This window comes from Brassica oleracea, chromosome C3 (genome assembly GCF_000695525.1).
Source record: "Brassica oleracea var. oleracea cultivar TO1000 chromosome C3, BOL, whole genome shotgun sequence".
NCBI classification, from domain to species: Eukaryota; Viridiplantae; Streptophyta; class Magnoliopsida; order Brassicales; family Brassicaceae; genus Brassica; species Brassica oleracea.
In genome coordinates this window covers 11,569,246-11,589,952 of record NC_027750.1, presented here as the reverse complement: position 1 = coordinate 11,589,952, position 20,707 = coordinate 11,569,246, and the positions used below count along the sequence as shown (strand labels likewise).

Sequence of the window (20,707 nt, the reverse complement as noted above, 5' to 3'; positions counted from 1 at the left end):
AAACTCAAATAGAAGACTTTCCAGACGACTTACAAGTAAGTCGTCTGGTTTAAATTATTTAAACGGTAAAATAATTTTTTTAAAAAAATTTAGCCGGGAATATTTGGACGACTTACATGTAAGTCGTCTGTTTTAATTTCTTCACCAGACGACTGAAATGTAAGTCGTCCGAGTAAAATGATCCGGTTAGGTTAAAACGTACATTGGTAAAATTAAAGGTTCGGTACGATGTGGACGACTGAAATATACGTCGTCCGGGTTAATTATTCAACAGACGACTGAAATATAAGTCGTCTACGCCCTAAACATAACCCCTAAACTTAATTATCTAATTAAACACGTCATAAAACCAAATCAAACTTGAAAAGTATTTACTATACACAGAAATAAACACATATATGTGTAAACTAATTTTTGAAAAAAAACATTTTAGTTTTCCAAAATCTAACCATAACAATACATACAATACTACAACATATGTTTGCCAAACTCCTAAACCAAAGTATTTCATGATTCACTACTTCCACTCATCTATCTTCAAAACAAATCAATTTTATCATATCTTAATTTATATCACTTAAAACTGTTTATAATTACTTGATTTTTATTTTTCACGCATCAAAATATTTTTTTACAAGATTTATAAATTATTTTTAAAATAAACTGGTGCCAGACGACTTACACTTCAGTCGTCCAGACGACTTCCAACATCTCAGACGACTCAGATGATTTACTGGGGCTATATTCGTAAAAATGGCTTCTGTTTTTTTGTTTGGTCACAAGGGGTTGAGCTGTAATTTCACTAGGCTCTTAGGTTAGTTTTGCATTTGATTCAAGTTTGGGTATAGGTTTGGGATTAAAATCAAGTTGTGGGTTAGTTTTGGCAAAAACCCCTATAATTAAATTGGTTGAAGAACATAGATCAAAATAGTCACTGTTGTCTATTTTCAATCATTTTATTAATCTAAATAACTATTTTTATATATTTTATATGTCATATAATTAAATTTAAGTTATACTAACAAAGATATATAATATATTTTTAATATAGTTGTGTATAAAATGAATTTTTCTATTCACGTGGTTTTATGATCATTTGTATCTTTTTGGAACAAAAACTTTAAATCACTGTCAACAAAATTTTCAATGTGTAATGTTTAATAGTTTCAGTAATTTACAATTGTTTTAAAAAAATTCAATGAAAAGTTAAAAATTAAAATATAAGTTCTCAGTAGTTGTTCAAAGCAAATTTCAAAATTAAAATATTTATGTATCTTTATAGGATAAATATTTTTTTAATCTCAATATTTTTTAAATGAGACTTCATGCTTATATGATTTTATAATCACTTGTATCTTGTCATAAAAAAATGTTAAACCATTTATCACAAAAACATATGAGATTTTTAATAGTTTTAGTATTAGTATGGTTATACATTAAATGAAGTTTTTTAATCATATTGTTTTATAATCATTTGTATCTTTATCAAAAACTTTAAATCACTGATAAAAAGATTCAATGTGGGATGTTTAATATTTTATTAATTTATAATCGTTTTAAAAAACAATTCATTTTTTTAAAACAGTAAGTTCTCAATATTTTTCAAAGCAAATTTCAAAATTTAAATATTTATGTATTTCATACAGTATACATATTAATTTAAATGATATTAAATATATATGTATATATATATATATATTAATCTGAATATTTATTAAATTAGACTTCATTCTTATATTATTTTATAACCATCTGTATTTTGTCAAAACCAATTATCATAAAAATTTAATGTGAGAATTTTAATAATTTATGGTCGTTTTAACTAGGTTATATATTAAATGAAGTTTTATACTCATGGTCTTCTGATCATTTGTATATTTTTGTAAAAAAAACTTTAAATCACTCATAACAAAATTCAATGCAAATTTTGAAATTAAAATATTAAGTTCTCAATGTTTGTTCAAAACGAATTTCAAAATTAAAATATTTATGTATTTTAACACATTATATATTTTAATTTAAATGATATTCTATATATATATATATGTTTTTAATCTGAAAATTTATTAAATGAAACCTCATACTTATATGATTTTATAATAATTTGTATCTTGTCATAACAAAAATGTTAAACCATTTATCACAAAAGTTCAAGGTGAGGCTTTTAATAATTTTAGTAATTTATAGTTGTTTTCAAAAATTTAAAATAGAAAATATTCGAAAAACTTAAATTTTTGTTATATAGTGAATATAGTTGTTTAAGTTTTTTTAATAATCTAAATTTTTAAGAAAATGATAGAGGATACACAAATTATTATCAAATCTTTAGTATTCAAAATTATTAATTGTCATATATACTTTAGTCACATTAGGTAATTTCATAATTTTTAAGAAAATAATGAAGAACATTAATATTTAATTTATAGTTAGTTTAATAAAAAAATATTATATATTTAGATATACCAATGTATATCTCTAAAGATTTTGATAATCATTTTGGCGATGACACATGATTGTCTTAAATGTTGTAATGCTTTTCAAATAATATATAAAGATCATAACTTTTGTTTCTATTACATTGGCCATTAATTACACATATCATGATAATCTATTAATTGACAAACCTGAAGTTTATTTAGACCCGACATAATTTTTCATTTGTATTCAACAACCATTCAATTTTTACATTCTACAATAGTTTTATTCAATAAATTTCAACATTCTATCCTAATATCTTTACCATATATTTTGTCATTTTAATTTTAAAAATTTGAACTATAATACTCTATTTAAAATAATATTTTAAAGTTAAAATAACTAAATTTAAATATATTTATTTTTTTAATTAATAAGTACAAGAACATCATTATTACAATTATGAAAACTGTTAGAAATCTTAAAATGATAATTGTTGAGATTTGAGTAGTTAAAAGAAAATTTTCAGGTGTTAAAAGTTATTACTATGAAAATATATTATGTGGGTCTTATGGCTCTTTTTTTTGGGGTCAAAAATGGGTCTTATCCAACAACATCTCATCTTATATTTTACCACTGTGGACCTAACCTATCTCATTTTTTTCAACCCGTAATTCACCTGTATTTTTAGTAAAATTCAACAGGTTCATCGTATAATTAGTTAAAAAGTTGAAAAAAACAACAACACATAAATATAGTTGTACACATAAATAATTATCATCATATGTCAATTTTTTTTATCATCCGATTGTGTCTATATATGAAAATTATTAGGCGATGATATAGTATGATATACAACGTATGTGGTCTAATAGGACATTTTTCCAACCCACATGTAGTTATTAGAGAGAAATTACTATTTCCTCTATATTTAGAGGGAAAAAAATAATTCCCATATACTGTACATAGAGCAAAAATAATATCAATTTAAAACTATATAGTGAAGATATATCTATATCTATATATATATATTTTTATTTATTCAAAATAGGAGAATACATTGAAAATTCTCCAAACTTAACTTGTTTCATGTATTTGTTTTTCCTCTATTTACATAACTTGTCTTTATTTTGAGTGAATTGTCTTTCCAATAACCAGTCATATCTTTTTCTTCTTTTGTGAAAGCTTTCTATTTGAATGTTAAATCCCTAATTATGATTGTACGGTCATGAGATGGCATTTTTGTTTGTTTGCTGATAATTTTTATGATTTTATCCATTTATCAGACCACTCAACCAATTTACACAAACTATCTGTATTCCCAAAATCCACCAAACACTTTAATATGGTTTTTTTTTTTTGTAAACTAACTTTAATATGGTTTCAACATTCAATATTACGAAATTAACGTAATGTCACCAATCATCCTACCGATGACTCGTTTACGACTTTTATTTAATATATGTTAATGATACAAGTCATTAGAATTTATTCATCCTCCCATACTTATTGACAAAGACCCCACTGAAGAGAGTTTTGTGCTAATAAACCAACACACAATTAAAACAGGTGAAAAGAGTATAACATTTACAGCTTATAAGATTGGTGTCCGAAATGTTTCTCTTTTTTACCCTCAATTTTATAAAAATTCTTTAAACCTGATCTAAATCTAATACAAACAAATTTAAAGCTTATTTTGCTACAGCCACTACATTGACAATTCGAGTGATGAAATGCAAAGACAAAAAGTTTAAATAAACAAGAGAAATAAAAGATATCTGAATAACTAGATTGTTTTGCAATTGTTGTCACCAATTGTAATTAGTCTGATTTGAAGATGATTCTCTAGCTTGAAATGTAAGGTTTAGAATGCTTTATAGTTCTAATCGCTAGTCCATCAGCCATAATAAGTGATCTTTCGAAAAGTATCAGCTGGATTTGGTATATGAAAGATCCATTCCGATCAAATAATGTCCATTGCTTTCAAGTGGCCTCTCCAAGCCTTATCAGACTTTCAGATCACAACATCTTCCTGACTCGAAGACTAATGTTTTCAATCAGAGTTTTGGAGTTTATACTGGTTGAACTTCCGGCCATCTTTGGCTTCTAATGAAGATGCAAGTGGAACTTGTAGATGTCAATAGTCTTCCGTAACTAATTAGGTGACGAAGTCACTGATGCTGGATGCATTAGTCGTTACTATATAAGGCATGCGGAGTGGTGGGTTACCATGTGGATGCAAGATATGCTGAGATGGAGAAGGATAAACTGAGGGTTTATGTCTTGACGTAGTCGTTGAAGTAGCTGCTGAGGCAGTGTGTGTCAGAGAGTGAACCAGGAGGCATGTGGAGTGGTAGAGACCATGTGGACACAAGATGCTGAGCTGGCGTGGAATAAACTTGAGGAGCAAGTTTATACCGTGGAAAAAAGGCAAGAGATAAACTTGGGGAGCGAGTTTATGCCTTAAGGAATAAGTGCATTTCAAGAAAAGGAAATTGTAATTATTGATATGGAAGTTGTCCATATTCATGTTCCTTGGAAACTAGGGTTTCAGGATCGTGAGATCACTATAAAAGAGCTATGGAGTCGTCTGTATTCCATAAGACACTGGCTATTATTATAGAAGAAGGGTGAAAATCCCTTAGGGGTGTTCTTGGGTCGTGCTGAAGCAGATGTTGAAGTACTGACGGTAGAGAGACAAGTTTGGGTAGATTAGGAATATTTCAGTAGCACCTGTTAGGGTGTTAACAGGCTGTGTAAAGCTGATAAGCAAGTCTTGTAATAGATTGTTTAAAGCGATTTCTAATAAAACATAGTTGGTTGGTTGCTTGTATCTATTTTGTCTCTTGATTTATCTTCTACGTTACTCAATTGTGGTGTCATCTTTGCACTAACATCTAATATAACTTTCGATATTGTTTTTTTCTCCAAAAACCTTGCATTAAATGTTTCGTTATTTATTTTTGTCCACAAATTATAACAATGAACAGTGCAAGAGGCCCCATTCTGATCCCTCCGGAGGCAGGCTGATATCCAAAATCACCACTTGAATTAATAATATGATCATTTCTACCAAACTTTAGGGGTTAACAATCTAAATGGATGTATGAGTGTGAAACCGGTAGATGTTTAAACAAATGCAATTATTCAATTAGATTTCTAATCCATTGGTTAGCTGCTGAGTTGCACTATCTGATTGGTAATTTTTTTTCTTAAACAAAGATCTTTTTAATTGGTACTACAAATAATAACTTTTAGGTATTTGATTAGCGAGTAGCTTTTTCTTAAACATTGGTTTAATATACATATAATCATATTAACAAGTTCCAAAGAAAATCAATACTATGTCAATCAAGAAGTAATTAAATGGAGACAATGAAGACGAATAGGGTGAGCTAGAGAAACAAAGGTTGGTCCTTTGCAAATGGACAACATGTGCACTTCATGTGTGCTCTAATCCTCCATTGTCATATACTATAATCTTGTTTCCACCTTCTCTTCTATTCTATCTTTCTGTACTTTTTATCTATCATTATTGTACTTTTTTTTCTGCTAAAAATCATTATTGTAGTTTCTTACTCTAAATTATTATTTAACCTCAATACGAAAAATGCAATACGGTAGTAGCTACAGTTTCAAAGCTCCATCTCATATTCTCATTCACGTCTCTATGACATCTAGCGAATGACTATAAAGTATATGAAACGGCCTTATTGTTTTTGGTGAATACATAAGTATATATATGTCCCTATCTAAATGTGTTTTCTTTACTGATTGATTGGACGAACTAATCCAAGGGCTTATCACCATCCACCGCGAAGACGATTTTAAATCTTTACTTTCAATTAAGGATAAATATTTCACTTACGTGTCTTTTAAAAAGATTTCAGATCTGTCTACAAATAATATACATACGCAATATGATTTTCACTTGTAGATACTGGAAGTTGGATTTATTATATAATATAAGCAAACAAATGTAACTAGTTTAAGGCTCAACTAATTTTCTACGAACCTGGACTTATGAGAAAAGAATGCCTGATGCACAACAAAATACTGTACAGAACATTAATATAATCGACCGTATGTGAGATATCGATCGGCACATGCATGTGAGCATGACTTTTGTGATTGTGAAATGTGGTAGGACAGGGCATTTTTGTGTTATAAGTCATAAGAAAGGTAACAATGAACAAAAATAAAAGGGTGTTTAGGTTTTCAATTAAGTACACAGCCTATAAAAGAAAATATATCAATTTCATTCATTCTGAAACTGTTAACTTTGTCAAAACAAAACGAAAGAATAATATATATATATATATATATATATATATATGTATGGGATTATTCAAAATATTAATAAAGTATTTTTATCCAAAATTATCAACTCGTTTGGTTTTATGGGAAGATTATGCAGAGCATGATGTTTCTCAAAAAAAAAAAAAATTCATGATGTTTACCCCTGATTAAACTAAGTAGTGGTTATTATTTGAAGTTTGGGATATACTCGTATCAGTTTTGAGTTTGATTTTTGTTGAGAAATAAATTATCATTGTTTGGCATGTTTCAGATATGGATTTCGGTCTAAGTGGTTAACATGGTGTAATATAACATATGATTTTCAAGCTCCTAGCCTTAGTTGAAAGACATTCTAAACTTGGATCACATAGTATAGTAGCTAGTCCATTCTATAGTAGTAAGTGGGTTCTTTCCAAAGATGAACAAATCAGACGATAAAATATATATCAAAAAAAATGTTTACACTGATTATATATCGAGTAGTCACCACCATTTTAATCAAAAGCTATTCTTATTTAAATTATTTATTTAAATAGTTATGTTTTTAGTCATATATATGTAATTTTGTTTTTAATCAAAATAAATGATTAAAATATTCAATTAACTAAGCATCTAAAAAATAAAAATTAAGTTAAGAAGTCATATTCATTGCTACAAATGGCCTAAAATGATCTAAGTGCAACCGTTTACTAATCCCCTTACCAGGTTCTCGCTTCTATTCAAGAGAAGGCCGGCTAATGCTTATTTCAGAACAATTTTTTTATTAGTTGTTATCATATTTTCGACAATTTTATAAGTACACTACATTTTAGTTCGTATTAATTCCTTTGTGATTTTTTTGAAGATTAAGAAGTGTATATATATATATCGCTTCAGAAATTCTTTGAAAACATATTACTGCATTTGAATTCCAATCTGGTTTTGATCGGAGAAGCTTCGAGAGGTAAGTTGAAAGAAGAGAATTTTAAATGGCTATTCCTCTCTCTGAAACTTTATTTCTGTAGTGTTTTGATTATTCTTTTTAATTGTTTTCTTTAAAATTCTTTTGTCTTTTTTTTATTTGGTTGTTTCGACAATTTTTTTATGACGGTATTTTTTTCTTCTCTTTTTCGTTTCCTCGCCAGTCCATTTTTACATCCCAATATGTTTGCGGCCCTTAAGTTAAGGAAGTTGAGCGGATTCAGGACTAAATCTACTTTCATATATATCTTATATTCGAATGGTTGCTCGGTGGAGCTTTGGTGCCGTGACGAGGTTAACTGGTGTGTGGTGTCGAGAAATCGGATTATAGTGTTTTAGTGAAGTGTGGGGATTAGGTTTTCAGTTTTCTCAATCTACTCCTCCACCAGCGGTGAGAGCGCGTACCTGAGCATGGGTGGCTTCTTTCTCCAAATCTGATTTGCTTGGCTTTCATGCTCTGATTCTGGGGAGGAGTTGTCATGAGACGTGGAAACGTTATTTTGCTCGGTGTCATGTGGAGGTTGATCCCTCTTTCTCAGGTCAAGTTAGGCTTCAGAGGTTGTTCCGGAGGCGCATGTGGAGAGGTGAAGGTTACTATGTGGTAGTTAGCTGTGATGGTCTATGTGTGATGTTGTTCGTTTCATATTTCAGGCTGGCCATCTATGACCTTGCTCTTCTTCGATAGTCGCCTCTTCTTTATTCTTTTAATCTTCGCCGCTTTTGGTGTTGTAGTGCCTCATCAGTTGTTGGTAGTGTTTGTTCCTCTCTGATTCTTTCAGTTGCTCGACGGCTCTCTTCCGTCAGTGCATCTCTTACAAGTATTTTTGAGCTGATTTTGGGTATTAGTGCAAGGTGGCGTTCTCGGTTTTCTTTTAGGGCTTTGGAGTGCCAGTTCTCCAAGAGAGACACATGTCTAAATTGGTTTTCTTAGCACGAGTTATTTGATCTTAAGTGATGTGTTGATATGTTGTCTATTTTGCGTTTGGAAGAGCGGAGCCAAGACGTGGCCGCATTGTATCTCATTTTCTTGCTTTACTTCACATTTATTCCGAAGTCAAAACATTCATTGATCTTGGTGTGACTATCCAATCAATATAAACAAAGTTTTCTAGTGCGAGTTGAGGTGTGCAGTTTTTTATTCCATATTTCGTATTTTTTTGGTGATGGTTGGGAGACTCGGATAATCTGTTGATTGGTGTTTTGCAAAGCCTTTCAGGAACGGTGTCAAATAATTGAAATAGCGCTTTGACAAGTTAATGTCTACCAAACGCGGTCTTATAGTTTATCAAAGATGTTCTTTTCATATAGTTTATCAAATAGCGCTTGTGTATTATTTGTTTTATTGTCCTCTTGATCACTAGAGTCGCTTTTTCTCAAGGTTTCTCTTGTGGGGTTTAGTTTTTGTTTTTAAATGCAATTAGTTTTCTATGTAATTTCTATCAAAAATAAAAATTTTGGTATAAAATATTTACAAAGAAAAGAGAATTTCAAAAAATAAAATGTTCAAAAAAAAGATTTGTCGTCTGGTCGTATGTTAGTTTCTGGTGCGACTCGTAGTGATTGACAACAACAATTGTAAACTCTTCTGTTTGAATTTTCTGATTTTTGTTACTACGTATGAAACGCAATTAATGTTTTTTTTTTACCAAGGAAACGCAATTAATGTTTTAATGGGTTGTTGGTATCTTAAAAGGTGTTACACATATAAAGAAGATAAGTTATGATATGGTACACATGTTACATGTTCAAGAGATATTTCTGATAGAATTCTATATGGATGGTACATTATATATATAATACCGGCATGATGCACGAAAGTTCGTCTATCCAACAAGTATTCTTCAGCAGTTGAGTGCGTGTAGAATAGGGAATAGTTAGTTATCTTCTACTTTGTAATTTGTCCCCTTGTTAGTAAACATTTTAATAGGATTCTTCAGCTTTCCACTAAAGTAAATATGTGAAAAAATGAAAACATGTTTTTAGACTTTAAAACGGAAAGTTAAGTGATGGTGTGGATTCCACCACTTTCACGTAACTTTCCCCGACTGTATTTTATTGCAGAATTGAGTCAAGACACTAATTGTTAGGCCTTCATGACCCGAGAGACTAATTTAGGCCCGTCTTAGCCCAAGCTAAAACAAATTTCTTTCAGATTTTGAAAACTAATATGCTTGATTAAAAGGTGTTACAAAAATGCTTGATTAAAGAAGTAGAAGTGTTAAAATTTTTTTTAAAGAAGCAGCTTTTAATTTTTTTTTAAAGCAGAATACAAATGATCATAAATCGTATGAATACGAAGTCTCACTAATGATATTCATATATATATATATGTATATTAATATAATTTAAATTAAATTATATACAATATAAATATGTTAACTTCAAAATTTGCAGTGAAAATTATTGAGATCTTAAAATTTATTTTGAAATTTTATTGAAAAATCTCATATTAAAAGTTTTGTGATTAACGGTTTAAATTTTTGTTACAACAAATATATCAATGTTCGTAAAATCATATGAGTAAGAAGTGTCCAAAATAAATATTTATATTAATATATACTATATATATCTATGTCAATATCACTAAAGTTTAATTATATATCATATAAAGTAAATAAAAAGATTGTTTTGAATTATTTTACCAAAAAATGATTGTAAATTAAAAAAACGTATTGGTTTTGATTTATGTGTTTACTCTAATGTATATACATTTATGTATACAAATTATTTTTAAGTAGGTGGTTTCTAATATGTTATTTGATCTTGATAATCCCAGAAATACACTTCTTCGAATCGAAGTAATTTTTAATATAGGAAGCACTAGATATATATATTATTTCATTCAGATTAAATCATTTACTCTTGATTTTTATTCTTAATTTTTTTTAATAAACTATCATGACAAGATTCCAATCACCTCCTTTTGATTTTTTTCGAAGAATGAGAGATTTTATCATTCGTTTAATATATGTTTTTCCCTAATATCCTATCTAGCTATTGTAATTGTGAGAATGAAAGATTTGCTATTTATTATAAGTTTTCTGGTTTATCATTTAATAAATCAACCAGGTCTTAGTTTATACATAGTTTACATATATTAGAATGGTAAAATATTATATATATATTTTTTATCGGTATAATCTTAAGTAACTAAATCTCAAATGCGTAGGTTAATAAAATAAGTAATTTGTTTTGTTGTTTTAGAATTATATGATTTTTAGACCAAACTGGTGAATATATACTAGACATACATTTATATTTCGAGTTTGCACTTATACTCTATAACAGCTTGATATTAGATTTGAACACTAATCTGTGAATATAGTTTGCCGTGATTTTTTTTTCAAAAATTTAATTTTTAGATATGTATATGGAGTGAAACTAATTTTTACAGATGTCAATATTTTTAAATTGACACATATGTAACTCACCTAATTTATAAAATAAGTTAAAAAAACTCATATCAATGAGACAAAAACGAGAACGAAAGCACAATTTTATAGAGGTATACAATGAAATCACTAATAGAGAATCAATAGTAAACAAATCGAGAGAAGAACACTTAATCCCCTTTTGTCATTTTACAATTGATGTTGCATATATGGTTTTAGTGATTTGTGTCATTCGCAAAATTAAAATTTTTGTGTGCATATGAAGTCTTAAAAACAATTAAAATGAGGTGTAATACGTTAATTGGTCAACAATGAGGATACATTTAAAAGACCAATATTTGTATTCGTCATTTTACAATCAATAAAAATTATAGTATTGTAAAATCTTAAAACTATTTAATAAACAAACATTGGTATAAAAAACTCATATGTATATGCGCGCGGATTACCATCTAGTAGTATAAGCAGTATAAGTACCACTTAACCCGCTACATGAGTTTACTCCGGTGGTGCAATGTCCCCAATAATTCCACATGAATCCATTTACCAGACTTTAATCGATCCATGAAATATCCATTTAGAATGTTCGGATATGGTTGGGCTTTGGGATACACAAGGAACGATCAAAAACTGGAAATCAACAATTACTTCTTCACTCCCATTTGGGTGCTATGAGCAAATTCTCTATAAATTTATTAACCATTGAAAATTTGTCATCTTTAACTTATATATAATTTAAGAATAAGTATCTTTCGAGGGTTTGAGATATTTTCTCTAAAATAGAAAACTTATATTTCGGTAATCTAATTTCTTAACTTTTAATTGAATAACTGAACGTCATAGTTCATATAATAATATATATCCCTCATTCAAATGCATATCAAATAATTTGCCCCATACCTTTGGACATATTTAACATGATTCAGCTGTAGAAAATTTGTTTACTTCATTTCTATCAAAAATATTAAATGATCATTCTTCCTAAAGTGACTCAGTTCCAGCTTTCTTGTCGCTTATTGATGTCTCTTAGTTTGTTTAGATATACATTCCACGCTCCATAGATTTATCTTAGTAGTTTAATTGTAGATCCAATATTCTTTCATTGATATTTATCATTCGATCGTGTTTCAATGATTCATTATTAATAGCACAATAATGATAGGTCTCTTTTACAGAGAGACAGTGTCACATTTTTTGTCAGTTTCTTCTCCACTCAAAGAAGACATTCTTTCCTCATTCCCTTAATCCGGACTATATAAAATAACACATCTTTTTTTTTTTTCCATCTAATAGTTTCTATTACGGGACTAAGCCCAAATGCCCAAAAGGCAAGCCCACATACATTATCCAAAAAACCCAAACACAAAGGGACTAAACGAAATGGGCCTTGAGCCCAACCCACTAAACCGCGACACGTTTCGCAAGAGCGTAAGGACGCCCACGTGTCACCCGATCACAACGTCGTGACCCACGCGCGTTTCACCACCACTGCTTCATTCATCTCGAGATTCAACGCCGGAGACCAAATCGACAGAGCCCCGGAACCACCGACCCACACCGGCGTCACACCAGGAACATCATCCTCCGTCATCTTCTCCGACTTAACACACCACCAGACGAAACAGAGCACTCGCCACCGGAATCCACCGGGTCCTCAATCACAACCACCGAAAATCTACCTCCAACAACTGTATTAAAGGTAAAGGAGATTCGGTGGCAAAATCACACCGCCGAGAGAATCAAACGATTGGAATCGAGATCTCGTCCAGACTCAGACCACCAAACGTAATCACTCATATTAGCCAAAAGTGACTAACCAAGAGGATTCGAAACCGAAACCACAACCCATACCCCAAGAACTTCACATCACGACATGAAGTTCTAACCATCACGATAGCCGGCGAAGAAGAACTGTAGAAGCTTCTTCTTTCCAGAAACAAAGCCCGATGAACGGGAAACTAGGCCGGAAACAGATCTCCGGTGACCAAAAACAAAGCTTTCTCTCTCTTCTGTGTAAGATTTTAGAGAGGGAACAGAGCTGAGAGATATATAAAATAACACATCTATAATGATGCATGCACAAATATAGAGATAATTAAAAAATCACAAATATAGAGATAATTAAAAAATCACAATACTGAATATACTTTTCTCTCTAAATCGTCGATCGAATAAGAATACAAATTTGACGGCAAAGTTATTTTATAGTAATATTGTGTACGGAAAATATGCTAGTAATTTTGACGCGCAATCTTGGTCCGACTCTCTCAACCGGTATTAAAAAAACAACGGCTCGAAAGATTGAATTTAGTAACTCAAAACATCATGAAAGTAACCATTATATGGATCTAAGCTAGATCATCTAGCTTTAAATTAGGGTTATCAATGTGTTTCTATCTATATTAAAACTCTATATAATGCATGTTAATGAAAAAAATCATGGTTGCATTATATATACTATACTCGTAGTTACTTGGTTCTAATATTTCGGATATATATTAAGAGCAGCCGCTATACGATATATATCTTTGGCCAGTTTCGATGGAAGAATATGATGGAGTTACGTTACTTTATAAAGTCTGGATTTCTTATTTAAATTGGTGTGATTGAGACATATTTTGTCATCCATCTAGATTTGAAATCCTTTATTCCCATATAATAGATGATGGAGGTGGATACGATTATAACGTATATAGTCGGTCGTTGATTAACGATTGGTTGATATATGATTCAAGTATAAGCAAAGACCATGAGATTTTAAAATATTTCAAAGAAATGCAAGTGGGAGTAGTTTTCGCATCTAAAAGAATAAAGATAAAAAATTATCTATAAAGTGCACTATTAAGACTGAAGATCAGTGTATCGTATATTCATAATATGGTATACTAATCATAAATAAGATCATGTTGTCTGCATAACTGCTCACAAACTCTCGTAAATCTCGTTATTATATGATAAAGATTTGGCAGACTAGCTGTTATTTTTGATGTGGATAGTTGGTAACTTGGTAAGCAAGCAAATTTGACATATGTAGCCGTACTGTTGATCATCAAACTCGAACCAACCTTGAGATTGGCATCCCTTGAATTAACGACCATGACAATAGTGTTATAGTTGTGATGAACCAGTATGAACAACAAACGATCATTTTAAAACGAACCTATTTTTTTCCTTACTTCGGTTCTTTGAGAGTACAATTTTGTAAGAAAATTCAACGCAAAATTACCACTACAGTTTGGAAATGGATTTCGATCCAAATGGTTAACATGCTACTATGCTAAGCAGTAACAGACGTTTGGTTCATCTTCTGCCACTAGTCGAAAGATATTACAAACTCGAATTAGTCAATGTGGTACGCTTCTGAGATAATCTACTCTATAGTACTAAATGCGTGCTTTGAAAGCTGGCCGCATTAGCCGATAGGGCAAATGATGTCATTATAGGCATGATCAGATTTTTGGATCACTCTATCTCACCGGTAGATATTAAACATTTCTAACATATTTTTAGTTAAAACATGTAATGGTCTTAGCTTTCAGACCCGAAGCTCGAAGATCAGGTTGCCGACAGCTTGGCAAAATTTTCCCTATCGCTTTCTACTTTTGATGCTACTATTTCATCTGATGTAACCATTTGGTTACAATTGCGTGTAGAGGCTGATAACCGCAAAACCCTACTTAATGCCTCTAATTATTAAGAGGCAAAGAAAAGTTTTTTTTTGGGTGTAAATGTTAAGAAGCAAAGAAAAAGTTAACAACATGTTGGTTGTAGACATTCAATCGATTTGTTAGGCCTATTTTTCTTGATCACTATAAATTTATAAGAGCTAGCTATAGGTTAAACAAAACCTAGGGTTCTCATACACAATTAAAAACTATCAAAGTATGCTCGTGAATAACATGTTCAAAATCCTAATATTTTTTTTTTTTAAATAAGTTTTTTTTAGTTTTGAGAAAAAAAGGAGAGAATATGGAGATTGGATCAAAGTTGGTGAGAGAGATCAATAATACAACATGAACTTATCCTCTCTTTTGCTTTCGTCAAACCACAAGCTATTGCTACTACTCGTACAACTACTACTTATTAAATGATTTATCTCATCCATTCCATAACCTTCCATTGATCTCTCAGTTTCTTCATGATGATAAACATGATGCTCCATCTTCACTCTTGTTACTGTTCGTGTTGTACTTGACCCACTTCTTACATCACTCAACAACATTATTCCCTTATTTGTACTTTGCTTCTGGCTGTCGTCTTGATGGCTCATTACGAACTTGTTGTTGTTTGGAGAATTTACCAAACTGCCCATGTCTTCTTGGTATAATAGTTGTTGTTGTTGACCCATCATCGTCATCATCCCCCGATGAGGCGTGATCAGCTGGTTTGTAGACATTGAGGGGTCATAAGGAAGAAGACTATTGATCATGTTGTAGTGTGATGATGGTGATGGTGATGATGATGATGATGAAGCAATGGCTGAGAGATGATGATTTCGTGGAGGAGCCATAGTGGCCATGAGTTTCTTCTTAAGCTTAGTGTTCCAATAGTTCTTGATGTCATTATCAGTTCTACCATGCAGGTGAGCTGCTATTACTGACCACCTGCATTTTCAACATGACTTACTCCTTTATATAACCACAATAATTAAATGAAATATATACTTTTGAGCTTCATTATTCTTCAATAGTTGTCAAAGTGAATTTTCTCCTATTTCTTTTCCTAAATTATGAACAAAAGAATATACCCTCAAAAGGAGGCAATTATACTGCACAAAATGGGGCATGTAAAAGCTAAATCAATTATTTTAATTAAGAAAAAAATAGATGAAATCCTCCTTGAAACATGCAAACTCTCTTGCTTTTTGATACCCACTTTCTCCATTTCTTTCACATGATTTAAACAAGTTATCTTTTCACATCTTTAAGATCAGATAACCAAGACCAAGATTAATAATATTGGAATCATATCAGTTATACTATAGGAAGTTGAAGCTAGACTTTCTAAACCTGCTTCCGATGGAGGCAAAGAGGCTGCAGATAATATTGTCTTCTTCCTCAGTGAAATCTCCATGTCTTATGTTTGGTCTCAAATAATTCAACCATCTCAGTCTGCAACTCTTCCCACATCTCCTTAAACCTTTATATATATCATATTATACAAGATAAATAAAATCAACCAAGACCCACCAAAGGTTTAAAATTCAAAGAAACCCCACAGAAAATACAAGACATTAACCCCTTCAAATCATGAGATATTACACCAGCTTTGCGAGGGAGAGTTATCCAATTCCCACCAGTTCCTTGTTTCTCTATGTAATCTTTAAGCTTTGCGTCTTCTTCAGGAGACCATGGACCTCTCTTCACATTTTCCTTGTCACAACATGGAGCTCTCCCCATCTCTCTCCGATCTCTCTCAGTCCTTAGCTAATCTATGTGTTTTGCTTGAGGAAGTTTGGTTTTGTTTTTTGAAAGAGAGAAGAAGAGAAAGAAAAAGAGTTCTCTGGTTCTGTAATTATCAAAGACAAAAAGACATATTTATTGCTATCTGTATAGGAAACGCCCCCAAGTCAATGAAAAACTTATTTTTATTTTTCTTTCCATAAGCCTTTTACTCTTCTCCACATGTGGATTATATTGGAGAGAGAGCGCGCGGTGTATATAAAAATAAAAATGAGTGTGTGTGTTTTTGGTCACCAAAGCAAAACAATTACAGCTGGTTTAAGTTGTCAAAGTGGAGATTTTTTGTTAACAATTCTTGAAGACGAAATTAATAACTTTAATTAATCTAGTGATTCTATGCTCTTTTATTTTTATTTATTTTTCAAAAAATTGGACAAATGGTTTTGGGAAGGAAAATATTAGACTAATGGGTTAAAGTTTCCTTCGACGTCCCCTTATCGACCAAATTCTATGGTTTTTGGTCTGCGGTAAATTAAATCAAACCAACATGGTTTACAGTTTTACGTCTGCAGATTTAGGATTATTATCTATCATTCATAATTTTCCTTTATAATTACCCAAATATATATTAAAGAAATTACATCTCATATACACATATAACTGCATAATTTACAACGATGGAATTTCAACTTTTGATGATGTATTTATTACTGATTTTTATATCCCTATTCTTACTAGAACACAACCTTTATTCTATTGCTTTATGAAACCCCTACACAACCTATACCACGTGTGATCAGACAAACATGAAAAAAATATTGCCTTATTCAAACTAATCGATACACTCTTCGGTTCTTCTTCTCCGACATTTTCTTCATCGGAAAAATTCACCTTGTATTTTCTGTAGAAACTCTTGATAGAAGATTCTGAAGTTGAACTTGATTCCCTATACTCCGCTCTGTTTCTAAGTCCATAATTCCTTCTTATCCATAAACCTTCTTTTCTATCAACATCGAAAATCATATGATTCTTACATTGCATTTTCTGTCTTCGGAGTTCGAATTTGGGGGGTTTTCCGTGAATTTGTTTACAGCATTAGTCTTATACAATGTGCATTTATCGTATTTATTTCAGGTTTTGATCGGAGATTTTTCTATCGTCATTGTTTTCCAAGTATTAATGGATTCGATCGAGTTATCCCCTCGTTTTTTTTGCTGTTGGTGATGAATCTGTTAGGCTAAGATTCACTCCTTACCACATACTACTATTTTAGTCTAGCGATGAATTTTTGTGACATAGCGAGCTGTTTTTAATGATAAATTTGTGACACAACCGGTTACTAGATTTTACATGACCTTTTTTTTTACAATTAGCCGATTACAAAAACAAACACATACAATACAATTCAAGTTACAATATTTGTAAAACATAAGTAACTTGTTATGAATAGTTCCAAACAACTAACAATAGACATAACCATCATCCGATCCAATAGCTGGTAATTTTAAATCTAAATATCAGCTAACATGTAAAGGATCCGGATAATTCAAAATATGTTCATGTTATTCAAAATCAAAATATGTTCATGTTATTCAAAATATAACCATGTTAATTTACGAAAGATCTGAAAATTTATAATATAACCATGCTAACTTACATATCAACTATATGAGTTCTACTATATGAGTTAAGCTAACATTACCCAAAATAGAATCATGGAGGATGAATACAAAAATATATATTTATTAACCGGATAATTATAATCGAGAATACATGCGTAGTCGGATAACCGTAGTCGGATAACCATAGTGTTAACCGGCCATTTATTAAAATACTATCTAAGAATAATGATATCTAGATCATTTGTATATATTACCGACTAACTATAACAAAAAAAGTTAAGTAAAATTTTAACCGATTATTTCACAAATTACATCATAAAGAAAAGTGAAAGATATTTCCAAGAACCATGGTAACAACTAATATTCGGTACTTCACCCTTAACAGACTCTCCTCTTGTCAGCTGATCTGCTGGAGATGGTACTTGACGACGATAATGCGGCGGAGGCGGCAGTTGATGATGATGGCCATAAAGAGACCATTTGTTGAAGTGTAAAGAGTGAAAGAGCTTTTTGTTAAACAAGGCTCGTGCTTTCCAGATTCTGCGAGTTTACGCTCCGTCGTGTAACCACATCCAAAACTTGATGGTTCGAGCGAGAGAGATTTGAAAGCTGAGTATGTGGATTTGTGACAATGAATCTAAGGATGATAAAATTTCTTAATAGAAAGGCTCCTGATCTCAAAAATCGATGATTTAGTGTTTGATAATTTATCTTTGTGTAGAAAGATATGTGCTTGTGGTTTGAACGAGGAAAATATTGTGAGGGAGTGTGAGATAAACATTTGTGCACCCACTAAATAAACATTCTCGATTCGCCCTGAAAAAAAAAATAGGGTTATTAATGTTTTTTTACAAAATAACCATGGAGTGTGAGATAACAATATATCTTCAAATTAGATCATTTTAGTGAGTTTTCTTATTTTTCTATAAAATAGAAGAATTATATAAAAAATGTTCACAAATAATACCTTTTGTTTTTGACAATTGAAAATAAACCTAACTTATTTAAACTTTTACAAGATTTTCACAGAATATAATATTATTTCAGATTTCTTTAAAAACTATTATGCAAATAAAGTATGTGATTATATTTATATAAACGTTATTTTCGCTAACAAATATTTTTTTAGTAATAATTATAATGATAAAATTTAAGAATATAAATACAAAATTATGTCTATGTATTGCAGGATGCTATTTCTTCTAAATATAAAAGAAGAAAAATCAATCTCTTTTTAGAGGAAAAATAAAAAAAAAGTAATTTTTATCTATTATATTATTTAAATACAAAATATTTATGAATTAGAGATGCTTTTATTAAAACACTACAGGAAAACATATTTTTTACGAGGACAGTATTCGTTGTAAATTCGTCGTAAACGAGGTGTTACGACGAATTAACCTTGAAAGACGTTTCGGTGTTAAACGTCCATCGTAACGGAGGTTTCGTCGTAAACGACTCGTTACGTTTACGACGAAATATAAATGACACGTAAGATTTCGTGGTAAAACCCACGTAATGATTTCGATGTAAAGCACACGTAAATACTTTCGTTGTAAATCACTCGTAAACATTTCGATGTAAAACCCTCGTAAATCTTTCGATGTTAATCACTCGTAAACATTCGATGTAAACTCCATGAAATGTTTACGAGGAGTTTACATCGATTCTTATTATATTATTATTAATTAGTATATAATAAATTTTAACTTATATTTAATATTCGAAATTTAAAATATTTTAAATTTTTAAATGAAATATGAAATTGAAAAACATATTTTAAAAAGGCATTTAAAAGTCATACAATAATATTTAAATTCATAATACAAACATAAATATAAAAAACACTACATATCTTCGAAGTAGTTGGTGGAGTTGCTCGGCTGTTGACGGTTTGGATCGGACTCTTTGGGATCTTTCATACAATAATATTTAAATTCATAATACAAACATAAATATAAAAAACACTACATATCTTCGAAGTAGTTGGTGGAGTTGCTCGGCTGTTGACGGTTTGGATCGGACTCTTTGGGATCTTGTACTGGCAACCCAAGAGCGGTTCGTCTCTCACTCAACATTCTCTGCATAGTCGGGTTTCCCACCGCCATCACGTCTAGCAGATCCTCAAGAGAGTCTAAACGAACCTGCTGGCTATCCATTCGAGCTTTCATCTGAGAAATCTCTTCATCACGTCTCAAAGTGTATGACGAAGTTGCCCTTGCAACTTCGTTAACAGATCCTATGCCGACTGTCCGTCCCTTCTTTTTAGGAGCCACCTATAAAATTAAAACATATATTAATATAGTTAATTATGTTAAAATATTAAAAATAATGTAAACACAAATTTTAAGTTGTACCTCTTCGAAGATTCTATCGGCCTCTTCGGTGGGCAATGTGATGGGTAATACATCGGGAGACTGCTGGGTCAGTTGCGGCTCCCGTTCTTCAATCCGAGTAGCCACTGCATGGAAGAGTTTCTCAGATGCAGGATCCACAAAAACTCCGTCGGGTGTGGCGTGAGTCATCTTGAATAGCTCAGACAGAGATGGTAAGACTCCCGTCTTCTCTAACTACAAAAAAAAAGAAATTAAATTAAATATTAAAATTTAAATTAATT

At 31.0% G+C, this 20,707-nt stretch overlaps 1 protein-coding gene across 1 annotated transcript; it reads right to left on the bottom strand.

The window, feature by feature from the left end:
- Nucleotides 1–15,041: 15,041 nt before the first annotated feature.
- LOC106332421 (transcription factor RAX2-like) lies at nt 15,042–16,650 on the bottom strand. Its single transcript, XM_013770880.1, has 3 exons — nt 16,330–16,650; nt 16,076–16,205; nt 15,042–15,670 (listed from the first exon to the last, which is right to left on the bottom strand). The coding sequence occupies exons 1-3, from the start codon at nt 16,463–16,465 to the stop codon at nt 15,067–15,069; spliced, it is 870 nt and encodes a 289-aa protein (XP_013626334.1). The 5' UTR covers nt 16,466–16,650; the 3' UTR covers nt 15,042–15,066.
- Nucleotides 16,651–20,707: the final 4,057 nt, after the last annotated feature.